Source organism: Semicossyphus pulcher, unplaced genomic scaffold (assembly GCF_022749685.1).
Source record: "Semicossyphus pulcher isolate SPU_LCO1_2020_fin unplaced genomic scaffold, fSemPul1.0.p SCAF_17, whole genome shotgun sequence".
NCBI classification, from domain to species: Eukaryota; Metazoa; Chordata; class Actinopteri; order Labriformes; family Labridae; genus Semicossyphus; species Semicossyphus pulcher.
The window spans coordinates 7,730,536-7,745,588 of NW_027211681.1; the positions used below are offsets into that span (position 1 = coordinate 7,730,536).

The 15,053-nt window shown below is 41.6% G+C and overlaps 1 protein-coding gene across 2 annotated transcripts in view; it reads right to left on the reverse strand.

Annotated features, from left to right (window-relative positions):
- Positions 1-1,481: 1,481 nt before the first annotated feature.
- ndst3 (N-deacetylase/N-sulfotransferase (heparan glucosaminyl) 3) overlaps positions 1,482-15,053 on the reverse strand; it is a 46,987-nt gene continuing 33,415 nt past the window's right edge. Inside the window, exons 7-15 of one of the 2 annotated variants that reach the window (XM_069665912.1) lie at positions 14,191-14,373; positions 12,671-12,767; positions 11,664-11,787; positions 10,912-11,086; positions 10,374-10,544; positions 9,404-9,513; positions 6,511-6,613; positions 5,397-5,507; positions 1,482-3,203 (exon numbers count right to left, since the gene is read on the reverse strand). In XM_069665912.1, the coding sequence (XP_069522013.1) occupies positions 3,174-3,203; positions 5,397-5,507; positions 6,511-6,613; positions 9,404-9,513; positions 10,374-10,544; positions 10,912-11,086; positions 11,664-11,787; positions 12,671-12,767; positions 14,191-14,373 (1,104 nt within the window). In that variant the 3' untranslated portion in view covers positions 1,482-3,173. Of the gene's footprint in view, positions 3,209-5,396; positions 5,508-6,510; positions 6,614-9,403; positions 9,514-10,373; positions 10,545-10,911; positions 11,087-11,663; positions 11,788-12,670; positions 12,768-14,190; positions 14,374-15,053 lie in introns of both variants that reach the window. The other variant, XM_069665913.1, reaches the window with a different exon arrangement.

Below are 15,053 nucleotides of genomic sequence, written 5' to 3' on the forward strand. Positions count from 1 at the left end.
CAACTTCCTCCTCATATATCTTATTTTGAAATGTGGTAAATTCCAAAGACCTGCTTTAAACTAGAACACAGATGTCCTTATTATCCAAGAGCACCCTCCTGTGGTAATTATGACACATTACCGGTCTTTAGAGCTCACTGAGTATTATGACATTATTAACCATACATTACGTTAGAAAACACTAGTATGAACAGTGCAATATATCGCATTCTCTTGTGTTGATTTGGATGTTAGATAACTGTGTACATGCTTGTGTAGTGTCTGCTGGGTTAAATGTCTAGTTCTTCAACATGTGAAAATCCTGATTAAATACTGTGCATAAACATACAAAAAAAAAAGATGCATTCAAGGATGAATGACTTTGTGCTTTTCCTGCTGATCCTAAAGGTATACCTTGGTGTACTAATGAATTTATATTTGATGTCACAAGAGGTGGTGCAGAACAGAAGGTCTAATTATACACGGATAATTTATTTCCACTCATAACCGTTTCCATCCCTTTAACTCCGGCAACACTTGGGAGAACCAGTTGGGAAAGATCTGAGGGTGATGATTAAACCTGAATGAGAGTGATCTCAAGCACATCAAACTCCCTCCCCGAACAGCTGCTTCTGAAGGTTTATAGATTTGGGATTTGTGTTTCTTTCAGACTGATTATATCTAGATCAGAAACACTTGAGTGTTCTTCCTTTATATGGAACAGAGCCTTTTTTTTAAACTATAATCTCTGAAACTATAATAATAAATTGACGTTTTTGGGGACAATAGATCTACACACCTGCTAAAATGGCCCCTTTGGACTCTGCAGTAAAGATCGAAGTCTGCTTTTACAGTCATCCACTCTGGACGGTTGTGTTTAGACTCCCAAGGCATTCATCTTATGATCGTTGCATTCTGTGACTTCATGGCTGATTATACAACAATTAGTTACTAGAGGCATTCCACGAGTGCTGATATAGAGAAGAACATCATGGGACTTTTCACTCTGTGTATCGCTACGCCTCAGCTAGGTGTTCTGAATACTGTTAATTAACATTACAACAGACCGTGTATGTCTACATTGATCAAGCTGGTTCCCCTGAATCACACCACAGACTCTTATTTTACTTGTTGCTGATAAATAAACATACAGATAAAAAACAGCTGATCTGTGGTAACCTGTTGACACATAGTGCAGGAGAATGTTTGGGTTGCTCGGCAACAAAAGTCCAATTTCAGTTAAAGTACCAAAACTTGTTGAGTTGGTGAAGAAAAACGTAATCTGTTGTTGATTATTACTTTTTTACTACTATTTGCCGCTTTTGTAACTGCTGTATAAAAGTTGTATCACACTTGAGGTCTTGTTGTTTTCCCGAATATTAGCATGGCTGTGATTTGGTCATAGGAACGGGATCGAAGAAGTGCCAAAGATAAACACTCTCTCTCATGTGATATTGCTTAAACGTGGTGTCCTGTTTCTTTGACAACATCACACAGCTCCATCATGTTCAAGGTTTATTTGAAAGGTTCTGCGTTTTATGATTATTTAAAGAAATATCTCAACAGCAGATTGACAAATAAAAATTCCACCTGGCAGACATCACCCAGACCCTCTGACGATGACTGATATGTATCTGAATACATGATTACTGCCTTATTGGAAAGGTTTGCAATTTTTTAAATCAACAGTGTCAACAATAATTAAAACAGGTTGCTTGCTGTAATCATTACTGCTGTTTAAACAACCCATTAAAATATTAATTCTTAATGTTTTTCTCTTTAAATGATTGGTGACAAAATCCACATTCCACGTTTTAGCAAAAATGTTATGAGAAGTTTGTTTGAAGCTAATTTGAGGCTTTTTAAAAACATTTGTCATTGTCTTGGCAAGTTGTGTAACAGCATTCTCAGTGACATGTCGTGCACTCTGTACGTTTCTTTGTTTCAGAATGGTAAAATAACCGTGTTGTGTAAACGGCAGAAATTCTTCACACATCCAACTGTCATGTGTGATATGTACACTTACCTTAAAGGACAAACAGTCCACTGTTACAAAGAGTTAGTGGCCTCTCAAATGTACGTGCAGTCTGAGGGTGTGTCCCGGCACAGTATGGTTCAAGAGCATCGAGTAAAACAAAACATCTCATGTTGTCAGTCATCTCCATGTCTTTAATTTTGGTTTCTGTGTTTGACATTTAGGGGTTTTTTTTTGCATTCAAATTGAAGCTCAACAATGTAGGCCACTGGTTTTAAAAAAGGAAAATAAAAGGGGGTTGAGACTTAAATGAGACACTGATGAAATAAAAACTGCCTGCGGTTACAGAAGCTACTTAAAGGGTCTTGGAATTAAGTGTCATATCCACTCGGCTCGTTTTGGTCACTCACGTCTCCTCAGTCTTCAGCGCTGAAATCGTGAGCGCTCATGCTCTGCTAAACGGACATGGTGTTCTTCTGCATGGCTTGTCACAGGAATATAATGAGTGGGCAAATGGATCTTGCTTCACTGACTCATTTCCAGTCTATACTTTCCATTGAAAGCCTCATGTGACATCCCTAAGGGTGAATAGATCTACCAGGAACTAGCTTCAGTTTAAAAAAACAATGAGAACCTATGACGGCCTGTCACTCACCCTGAGTCATCCACCCTGCTGATTCACGCTCATTGTTAGAAAAAAAACCAAAATAAAAACAGGGTATGTTTCCTTTTTCATCTTGGAGAAACATGGAATGGAACTTAGTGCAAAGTCATCTCTATGGAAACCACGCACAGCTGACCAGCGCTGCTCTGGCATTGTAAATCAAAGGTGAAAATAAAACAATATTAATAGTAGTAACCATCAGAGTCTCTGCAGGTCTGCAGTGATGAGTTTATAACAGCTTGGAACAGGGTATTAAAGAAGCCAAATGCTTCTTCATCTGGTTCTTCCTTTTAGTACCAGTTTCCTCCGAGCTGCATAAGTAACCCCAAACTCCGTCCGTCTGTCCCTTCGTCCATTCAATAGTTCAGTTTCAGCCCGCCAAAGTGTCTCTGCGCTCTCATGACCTCTGCTTACTCCAGCAGAGTCACAGCGCCTAAGTGAGACAAGGCACCGTGTCCTCGCCGTCACATCAGGGTTCACTAAAAGGCTGCAGACAGTGCATCTGAAGGTCAGGTGCTGCTCCTGCTCTCTTCCTGGTCGTCGACCCTTTGACCTTTAACCCCTGTTCATGGATGCAAAGGTTATCTAACCTTCAGAAAGAGGTCAAGAGAGGGATGGGGCAGAGAGGGAAACCAAGAGAAGAGGGGGGAGAGAGAAGGGGGAAAAGGTAATTTAATTCCATTCTGTTTACTTATTGATTCAAATGTCAGCCTGGAAGAAGAAAGGAAACATGCTGTGATGGTTGTGAATGGTTGGAAAACCAAGCGGACTTGTCAAGTGGCTCCCTCTGATTCATAAACAGTGCGTAGCCCAAACAAATCCTCAGACAGAAAGACAAACAGCGTGGAGCACTGCAGAAGAAAGAGGCCTCTGCAGAGATCAAGGTGAGGGGCTGTCAGCAGCAGCACTTTCACTCTGAAGCCTCATTTAAGTGCAGGCTGAATTGCTTGACAGGATTACGAGGAAATCAAGTTCCGGAGACATCTCACTTGTCTTTCAAGCCACTATATATGTGTGTATGCATTGTTTTTTGCATTGCGAATGGATATTAAATTCAAACATTGTTCTTTTGTTGCTGGCTTTGTACGCTTTGACTTGGGGCTTTGTAGGCCTGAGAGCATTCATTATCAAGAGTCTTACCATGCGCAATGTTTTCTGCCAATGTCAGGACAGTGGTGGTAATTTCCTATAAAATACCATGGATTTCTGTGTTTGTGATTTTGTCATTGCTTTTCTGGCTTGTTTGCACCCTGCATTGCTCTAAGAAACCTTTCAATCAAATTCTGATGTCTGTTGATGGGTTGCGTGCTCATGCTGTTCGCACTGCCAATCAAATCTTAGGCCAATTTCACAAAGATAAACTTTAATTTATCTTACATCTAACTAATTAAAATTTCTTCTGAATGATTTAAAAATTCATTTGTGCAAAAAAGAGGAACCAATCTGCATCAAATATTAGAAAAATAAGACTTTTTTTTACTCATTGAATAGCACATTAAAGGAGCAATAATTCTCCCCTGGAAAAAGCCCCTGTCAGTCAAAGCTGTTTTCTCTGTAGTCGATAGAAGCAATAATATTTTAAATTGGCGCCATAGCTGTGAAGAAAGTTGTACAAACAGCTCCTGGTTTTGGCCATTCTACATTCCTACAACACCCAGCATGCATTGCGCCCCTCTCTCTGAAAGGAACGGCCCAGCGAGAGACGCTGGAATGAAATACTACCGTTTCGCTGCAGGCAATGGCTCAGAGCGGTGCAGAATCCGAAATATGGCGAGAATATACCGGTGAATTGACTAAAAATCTTCGGGTCTGCAGTCTACATTTCAAACCTGACAATTTTGAACGAGACATGTCATCGGAGGCGGGCGTCCTAGATTGAGGAAATGTAGTTTAGCGAGCTCCCTGGCCTCTATCAGATGACGCGTTTTACGTAGTCTGGCGGAGGTTTTCCAGGGCCCATTGGAGAAGCGGATAGCGTGCTCAAAAGGCACAGAGCCAAATAGCATTTATTTCCTACCATAATGGCATCAGCTCCCCATAATAGCATGATAGGACTGAGGTTGAAAATCGGTGAACTGGCCCTTTAAGTATCTCAGCTCTGTTCACTCCAGCAGAAAACATTTGCTTTGTAGAACAATTTGACAGTTACAAGGACATTTCATTCAGAAACTCAGTGAAGAGTACAACAATATAAAAAACCTTAAAGTATTATAAACCCTCAATAGAATAGACCTGTGGCAGAGATGAGACGTAGCATTTTAATGTAGCGGGGCCTCTGTGCCGCTGCTTACTTGTCAGTCAGCCTCAGTAATGTTTCTTGGGTCCAATAAAAACAACTGATGTTCAAGTTCAATATGGTTATGTGGCCTCTTTGTCACCAGTGTCACTGATTCTTAACGTTGAAATGTGGCTTTTAGTTGTGTGTTAGTCTAGTAGAGGGATGACTAACTTTAAAGGCTTAAAATAGGTCCATCTTTATCCACGTCTAACTGGAATGAAATTGATGTAAGAGGAAAAGTAAGCCTGACCTAACACTAAGGACCAAGTCTAAAATGCCTCTGTGAAAACACAACTACACATTCTTGATGAGTTTAATGCTTAATGAATAATACCGAAGATGTTTTTTTCAGGCTTAAATTGTTGCTTACACAGTCCTGAAAATGTAAGTACTTTACAGGCTTTCCAAGGATTTGTAGAACCTTTTTACACTGATGTTGATTTGTTCACAATTTTTGACTTCCATTTTTAAGTATGTTTGGTGAGTTTAATGCTGCTGACCTTCTGAAGCTCCTCTCTTAGCCAGGAGGGAAGGGGCTGTCCGAGACGATGCAGCAGCTTTGACAGCTCCACGTTGTGTTCCCTGTAGTACCTGGAGAGATATGCGTGTGCCTGAAGAGAGAAGAGGGGGAATATGGGGAAGGGTGAGAGATAAATAGGTATAAGAATGAGCAGTTAAAGATGAGGGAATAAGGGAGATAGAGTGAGGAAATAAAACAATTAGGAAAAGAATTTAAGTTGGTGACAAAATAAAGGATAAAAGGAGGCAGGAGAGGTGGAAAAGGATTGTTTAGGTGGGATATTTAGGGGAGAAAATAGGAAACAGCATGGGACAAGGGGCAAACAAGATGTTGACAGAGAATAATGACATGCCACCATCTTTAGATCAGTATATTTCTCCACAATAGGATTTTAGGGCCACTAAGTGCAGGGTGGTAAGAACAGAGCTAAGAAAGAGAGGTCAGAGAGAGGAGGAAAATTACATGAAGGATGCATGAGATCCATTATCTCTCTCCCTCCTGTGTGCATCCCTCATCTCTTCCCTCCCGTGTGTTCCCACTCCATCTCCTCCCTCCTCCTCCTTCCTCTCTCTCCTCCTGTCCCCCTGGTGGAAACTCAAATACACTTTAATTACAGGTGACACCGCAGTGCAGCTATTATCCATGTGTGAGCACATGTTAGAAGACAAATTATATCCACGTGTGTTTGTCTTCATGTGAGAGCAAATGTGTGATTCATTGTCTGCACGCCTGGTCTCTCCTCGGTGGAATCGGAGGCCGGGACAAAGATTTATGGATCGGATTTTCTCCTTCTACCTTCCTCCCTCCATCCTAATACCCCCCTGTCCTCTCTCTCGCGGGTGTAGTGTCACTATTGAGTCCTCATAATTAGGTTGTAACTTTCTGGCTGAATCTGATTGGCTGACAGTTTCCACCCCAACGCGGAGTCCTGTGGGAAATTTTGCTACAGCAACGGAAGGCACTGTGGGCTGTCGCTGTCAGTCAAGCTGCGGCTCTTTCTTTATTATTTGTCTTTTTCTGTAACATTTCACGCAGATATCATTTTCATTTCCCACTGAGCTGGAATCTGTTTTAATTAAAATGTAGAAGTTTACCTCTGGCTCCATGGGAGGGTACTTTCTCCCTTTACTCTTTCCCAAACATTTGGTCTTCCCTCCCTCGAGGAGCTGGCACCAGAAGCCCTTCTGAGGGTCAAACCTAGAGAAGAGAAACAGAGAGAGATGGACAGAAAAGAGAAGAAGAATTCAAAATGATTGGAAAGTTCAGTATAAAGCAGTGTTTCTTCTTTGAGGGAATTTCAGTTGAAAAAGTGTGGCTATCTTACTCTCGCTCACACTCACATAAATGTCACTACGCATTCAGCACACTCTCCGTCTATCTCTTACTCTTTGCTATCAGTGTCTCTGCAACTGACGCACTGTCTCCTCTCATCTCTCTCTGTCTCTATCGCCCTTCCTCTGCATGTTTCTCCTCTACGTTGTGCAGCCTTGCTCTTTTTCTCTCCCTCCCTCTCTCTGTCTCTCTGTATCTATTTCTATCTTCTGCTTTTTCTCTCCTACTCAATGCAGACATGATATTCAGTGCTGTGATTATTCAACTTTTTATACATATTTTATTTTGAAATGATTAAAAACTTTTCCTAATCAAATGTGATTGAGAATGTGCTAGATATTAAAGTAATAATCTTGAGGATTTTCATGTAAAAAAATGTCTGTTAAGTCACTATCTATCGCCAAGTGAGGTAACACAATGGTGATTGAGCCTATGGCCCGCTGATGAATGCTTTTGTGTTTTCAGAATGACGGACTGGGTGTCTGTGGCGACTTTCGGGGAAAAAATCACAAGTGGCGCCCAGTTAGTGACGCGTTTTCCATCACCCAGCAGTGGTTGGTCTGCCAGAGAGGGTAGGCGGAGCAAAGCGGCTGCTTTTCCAAGTAAACAGTAATCTACTATGGCTGAACAAACAAAGAAAAGATCGAGTATCCACTCGATTCGAGTCACTTGTTGTCATGTGGATATAGAGTATATGCATGCATACATCTTTGCAGGTACATACTGTATACATGTGTGAATTCAAGTGTTATGGTACATTTTACATACTGTATGTATGGGCATGATGCACAAAACTATTTGCATATACGTTCATATACTGTGTATATAATTTTGATTTTTTGGTAGTTTTCATTGTATGTTTAAATGCATGCACTTTTGCTTTTGGAATATAGTAATTCAGCCAAAGGAATTGGTAAAAAGATATACATTACAGCTACCATCTATTTGGCAGTCAGAGTATAGGTTCTGATGCGAATGTCACTAAAAGACGCAAATATTGTTATTTTAGTGCATGCATCAGCGGGCGAATAAAAGAGAAAAACAAGTTAAGTGGTTCTCCTTCAGTTTTGCTCAGACAGGACAGGAGGGAGAAAGGAGAGGGGGGGATTAAATAAATAGGCTCCAGTGTTGAGGATCTGTCAGACGGCTGCCATGTCAAAAGAATGAGAAGGAGAAAAGAAAGATTAGGCTTTTGTGTGACTCCGTCTTCACCCGAAACACACACACACACACACACACACTAACAAACACACACACACTCACAGACACAGCTTCCTTATTATTCCGTCAAAATGCATCTCTTTACGAATTATTTGTATGCATGTGGGCTCGTGATTTAAGACAGAGGCACTCTCTGTCCCAATCGTGGCTATAAGTTCTCGGTGTCCCTGTCTGGAGATTTGAGGGCGTGTGAGCAGATTGCATTCTGATGAGAGGTGCTTGAGAAATAAACTCACATGAAAAAACCCTAATAGAGAATGATTTGAGACAGAGCTTTAAGAGGCCGGGGCAAATTCATGTGCATATTTTAGGCTTCCCTTCCATTATATTAGAGATATTTTTATCTGAATGGATTGTCTGCAGAGTATATTGTATCTTATATATAATACTGTGTTAAAGAAAAAGCACATGATCTTTCTTAAACATGTGGAGAATGAGTCTACCTTGCTTTTCTATGTGTTGTGAAAATATACAAAACTGCATTCGTTTTTTATTTTGCTTATTGGCAGTGGAGTCTTAGTTCTCTGTTTTAGTTCTTTTGGATTGACATCCTGCAGTGCACTAACCTTTCCGTGCTTTGATTTATTCAGACAGCTGTAACACAGACAGGCAGGCAGTGTAAGTGAGACAGTGAAAGCTCTGTTGGGATTTGATCCCAGGCCAGCGGTTCAGGGGGCTGACACTTCAACATTCGGCAAAGAAAAGGCATCAAATTGTTATTGTAGAACAATGTTCATGAATCTATTTAACGTATAATTTATACAAGAAATATTCAGATGTGAATGTGCCTAATGTTTGTAAGTGATGCCTTTAATCTAAGCGTCAGTAAGATTATCATTAATCAGGATAAATAAGGCTTATCAAGTTGTTTCAAAATAAAAGTAATTCTACATTTCTTGACACTAATCTCCTTTCAATCTCAGTTAAATACCTTGTTTTGATAATTTGCTATTATCCCTAAGAATGTCGGCCATGTCATCTATAGTCTACTTCAATGTGTCATATTTAAAGTGAAATGTATGCCTCCACTCATCAAGTAGCAAATAATTTCTTCCTTTTTTGTCTCATCCTGTCTTGTTCATCCTCTTTGCTACAAAGTCTTTGTAAAGGTGGGGATGTACTGGCTCAAAGAAGGCAGTGAACTGACCATCTGCTATTGGCTGATCTTTGGTGCCAGGTGATGTCACTGTCTATTGTGCATTTTGGAGGATGACACCACCTGGCACCAAAGACAGGCAAAGATGAGATGGCCAGTTTATTACCCAGCTGTTCACCAGTAGATGTCAGGCTTCACATAGATTTTGGTTTAGAGTCTCCTAACAGCTTGAATCTGTCCATCATTTCTATCACACTGCACGCCAGGTGAAAGGTGCCTTTAACCTATGGGACGCCAGGGACTGGAGAGACCAAAGAGAGGAAGCAAGAGAGACTTACGTAAGGGCCTGGGAGTAGTTAAAGTGAGGAGTGACTCCCAGAAACTTCTGGACTTCATCCATCACTGCAGCAGGGTCTGTTCTCAGCTGATGGCCGTCTATGATCATCACCTACACACAGATAAATTAAAACTGTAACACTGAATACCATAAACTACCTAGTTAATGACCGCTGTGTGATATGGTGATTGAGCTGTAACTGTGCGTTCACACCAAACGGCTAAATTTTTCTCTTCCACCACGCTAAGGCTGGGAAGCTCCAATGCTAGCATAATGTGTTTCGGCTGTACTCCAGGTTGACATATCTTATAACCGAGGGAATTCTGACCAATCTTTATGCTTTTTACCACATCTGGATCGATCAGCAGCTGAAAAGAAGATGGATTATGAATAAGCTTAATTGACTCATAAGCTAAGACCGCTAAGTCGCAACAATTTTCGATGGCAAACAACCAATTCCTAGCAATAATTGCTGTAAGCTAACATTACAGTTAGCTAGCCAAATTAACTGTCAGCTAAGAATTTACGCCTTTCCCATTGTATTGTGTGACACTATTAAACAGCAGTGTTAGCTAGGAAGTGGTTTAATGCTAACGTAAGCTATTGTCTAACAAAAGGACAACAGCTAACGTTAGCATTAAGAAAAAGGTTACGTTAGCTGCAAAATGTTCTCAAACTGGACTCTGACAGCGTATGTATTATCACTTTTTTTTTTATTGTTATTCTGTATTGAAACTACTTCCTGCACAAAATGTACAAAAGGTTATTGCTTGTGGTTCCTAACTAAACACTGTATCTTTAACAGTGAAAATATGAAATACATCAGAAGAGGGAGTTAATCTAAAAAAAAAAAGAGATGTGAAAAACAAATCTCATCTCACCAAAATGTTGTAAGGCTGTTTCATTAAAAACTGTGTGCACTTTGTGTTGGGTCTAGCAGTAGTATTGACTGTATTTGTGCCTGTGCATACCTGGTTAGCAGGGTAGTAAGCGAGCCACCTCTCCAGGTGTGTGGAGTAGAGCCCCGGGATGAGACAGCGGTTCTGGAGGGATCGCAGCTCAGCTGGTGCTCCTTGTCTCGCGCTGATGACATCATAGAAGGTGAACTGCAGGGCTGCATGGTCCTCATGAGCTCTTTGATGCTGCAAAGGTTGGCAGACACAAAACTCACATTTAACGTACAATCAATCCCGTGTATTCACTTCACTTGCATGACGGACTAGTTTCTTTGTTGAAAGTGAGATAACATTTAAGCCAGCACGTTGTTAACATTCATGTCTCATTAATCAAAGAGAATAAAGTACAACTCTCAGGATCTTGTGACATTTCCCTCATTGAGGAATAAAGATAAATCAGGCTCATTAATTCAACAGAACAGAAACTAAACCCAATCTTGGATAAAGAACATCATTAATTACAGAGATGAAGCAAGTCGTGTGATGATGCAGGCAGCTAAGGAGACATAAGAGTCACTGGCATCCAATATATTGTGCATGTTTGTGTACAGACCTGATACCAGCTGTAGGCCCTGTCAGAGGGGTTGATGAGCAGGGTGATGATCTTGGCCTTGGGCAGCAGGGCGGCAGCTCGACGCGGGGAATCCTCTGACGGGAAGTAGTTAGCGCTCTTCTCAAAAAGGAAGTCTGTGCTAACATTAGAAGGCACAGGGAAAAACTCCATGTACCTGAGGCAACAGACACACAGACGATGGAGAAGAGATATAAACACACATGCATACACTAATGACGCTCGGCTTGTACGACAGCATCGCTGCAAACCGTAAAGTGAGGTTTTAGCAGATTTTTTCAAAGTCAGACACAAGATGCAAAGTCACTGAGTTATTGTCCTAAGCTGTGCAAAGACGATGAGTTCAGAATAAACTTGACAATATAATTTCAACAGTGTTTAATGAAGAATTTTTCAGAGTTAAGTCGTTTCTGGATGACTTCAGTAGAATGCACCAGCTGTGTTTTTGTCAGCTAAGTTACCCATTATGGGTCAATTTAGGCAGCCATATGTCTGCTGGCTTATGTTTGCAGGCGTAAAAGATCATTTTAAAGACATTGTTGAACTGTTTCGAATGGCATAATGTTTCATTAAAGATCGCACAATGACATTAGACTCTATAACATTCCCTTAAATGAAAGAAGGGCTGTTTACAATCTTTCATTTCACCTTAGATTGTAGCTTATAAAAGGGCACAAAAGGAGAATGAAGGAAAGAGGGTAGTAAGTGCGCGTCGTCCGTGTGCGTGCTCTCACCAGTCGATTCCTTTGTGGTAGTTATTGGTGTTGAAGAACTGGACCTCCTCGTATGTCTTGGGGCTGGGGAAGTTACTGGAGATGGAGGGATGCATGAGCAGGAAGAGATAAAGTGCTGTCGTTCCTGGAAGAAAGGGCATAATTCATAACTGGCTCGTTAACTCAGACCAACAGAGAGTAGTCTGTGTGTGTGTGCTTGATCAGTATGTGTGAGAGCTGTCATGCACTGATCCATACTGGATGATTTTTCCCTCCATGAGATTTATATCTTGCTGAGTACACACTATGTATGTGTGTGTGTGTGTGTGTGTGTGTGTCTGCAAAGATCACAGGCCTCCACATCAAGTGATTCAAGACCATTTGACACCAATCATCAGAGGGGCTCTGGTCGTGCCCTTCGTCTCACCCTCAGCTCCCTCTCTTGCCCCATTCCCCTCTCACTGACTCCCACACATCACGTTACAACCCTTCTCACTCTGTTTCCTATTTGCTTCCTAACATCTCTGACATGCGAGGCACACGCCGCAATAAAATGAGATTTTTATGGTGCTGCTGATGTTGCTTTGGCGATCCCTCCTCCCATTTCAGAATGATCACCTTGTTAATTAGCGGCATTACAGGACCTCTTCACCTCTCACACCACACACCAGCAATTATAATTCCTGAAATCACACGAAGGCAAAACGATGGAGCCAAGAGGCGTTTACATAGATTTTTTAATAATCTCCTCTTCTTTTTGCCTCTTTGACAGAGACAGAGTGGAGAGAAAGAAAGAGGGAGAGGGTGGTGGCTCAGGACTGTATCTCTATGCATCTAAAGCAGATATATGTGGGCGGAAGAAAGGAGGTAAGAGCCTCCTGCTTTGTCTCCCTCTGACAGGAGCAAAGGAGCAAGGGGGATTAAATGAATGGGCTCTGATGTCGAGGATTCAGACACCTGGGCACACAGAGGGAAGGTCTTTGTTGCATGTGCATGTCTGAGTGTGTGTTTGTGTGTGTGCAGCTTACCTGTTTTCTGGGGGCCTATGACCATGAACTTGGGTAACCTGTCGCAGGTTTTTTCTTTAGACCAGATGTCTTTGTGTCGTTTGTCATCGCATGGGTTCTACAGAGGCACAGAGAAAAGGGATTAGTTGGTTCAAGTAATTATGTAGCTATAATACATACAGGAACATACATCCAGTCAGATTTACTACAAAGATTAAATAAGGGAGGCTGTTGCTCATGTATAAGAGTATTGCCATCCCACATGGGAGTACAAGACACCACAAATTGATGTAAGCCTGAACAAGAGTGCTGCATTTATATTTTCAATCAATACTTAAAAAAAAAAAGTCCAGAGAGGGACAACAGAGTACAACTTTTTCTATCAAACCCTCAGACCTTCACTGTCTGCAAGAAAATGTATAAATCCCCAATGAAACATTAAGCATAATAAATCGAGTATTTACCAAAGACTGTGGGAAATAATTGGACATGGCCTCTTAGATTCAAAAGTAAAACCAATGCACTCTTTCTTCCTCACATTTTTTCTAATGACCAGCAGGGGGCGACTGCAATGGTTGTAAAAAGGTGTATAATTCTTTGGAACTAGTTGAGAAAATGGGCTGCACGGTGGTGCAGTGGTTAGTGTTCATGTGTGGAGTTTGCAAGTTCTCCCCGTGCATGTGTACTCCGGCTTCCTCCCACAGTCCAAAGACATGCTCGTTAGGTTTATTGGTGACTCTAAATTGCCGGTATGTGTGGGTGTGAGCGTGAATGGTTGTCTGTGTCAGCCCTGTGATTGACTGGCGATCAGTCCAGGGTGTACACCACCTCTCGCCCCAATGACAGCTGGGATAGGCTCCAGCCCCGCCGCGACCCTGAACAGGATAAGTGGTGTAGAAATGACCTTACTTCCTAGTTTAAATATTATCTGAGTAAACATTTCCCCTAATGAGTTTATGGTCTCAATTTCTTGTAACAGGTCTTCCTTAATACAGCCTGATGTTCATTTTGTAAATGATAGTTCTATTTTGAGTAACAAAGAGGATTTGCATTAAGGCGAAGCCTACCTGAGACTGACTAAGTTGCTAACATAGCAACCTGTCAACAAGGTTAGAGACATAGCAATGTGTGTTTTCCCGTCGTCCAAATATTGGCACTTCTAGCTAAAAAAAAACCCCAATTAGGCACAGATGCAGGGGCTACAAAACATTAGTTCATAAACCAATGGGTGACGTCTGTGCGGGCACATCTATCCTATTACACAGTCTATGGTAAATACTAGTTTAATAAAACAGTCTTTCTTCTTTTCCAGACTTTTTAGACACAGTCTGCAGAGTGAAAAATGAACTCACATTAAATTGTCTGAATTTGAAAAATATAAAAAAACACGGGACTCATTTTCTGCATCACACAGCTCACACAATCTGTTTTTGAATCTACATAATAAGACTGATTACCCAGAAATGCAAAGTAAGAAAGGTACAGACAAGTACAGAAACACACAAGCCAGCACATGTGGGCAAATACCTACGCATACACACCTGCCAGAGTGGGTTCCTTTGTTCTGGAAAGAGCTGGAAGTACTTGTGTGCGAGCTGCAGGGGCGGGAGCGTGTGGAGTTTTAGGTTTGTCCACGAGCGAAGGAAGGAGGCCAGGTGGACGAACGTGTACAGACCCAGTTGGTCGTTGCCGTAGTTAGACAGGTGGGTCATGAAAATACTGATCTAGGGTGAGGAGAGAGAAAAACATACTTATTGTTTTGTGCAAAATTGTGATAAAGTCTAAATCTAATTTCCCAAGTTCCAATGTTTGTGAAAAACCGAGGCAGTGCAATAAATCTAATTACTGTTGTTGTGGCTGCTGTGGAGAAAGCAAATAGATTATTTTTCAATGTGTGATGGGTTTTTAAATCACTAACAGAGCAGCCGTCCACCGAGTATCAATATTTGCGATCAGTTTGCAAAGTGACACGCTGGCTTTTGTTATGTAAGAATGTGCATTAACTTTCAGAGCGGTACAGTTTCAAGTATCGAGAGGAGGGCAGATAAACCGGAGCGGACGTATTCAGCACTCCTGATAGATAAAGAAGCTGAGGAGGCGGCACAATACTCCTCATACACAGCCACCGGGTGATGGGGGAGATGCGGCTACACACAAGGGAGAGTGTTTTCGGAGTGTGTCGGGTGTGTGTTCATGACGGTTAATGTGTGTGAGGGAGAAGGAGGGACTCAGGGGGGAGTGAAGGAGCGATAGTGTGTTGGTCCGGGCTATCTGTCCACGCCTCGGTGCTTTTATAGGCTGATCAAAGAGACAAGCTTAGATAGCTGCTACACACACACACACACACACACACACATGTCTTTTGTGATTTGGAAGGGAAGCTTGGGATTGTCAAGTGTCTGCA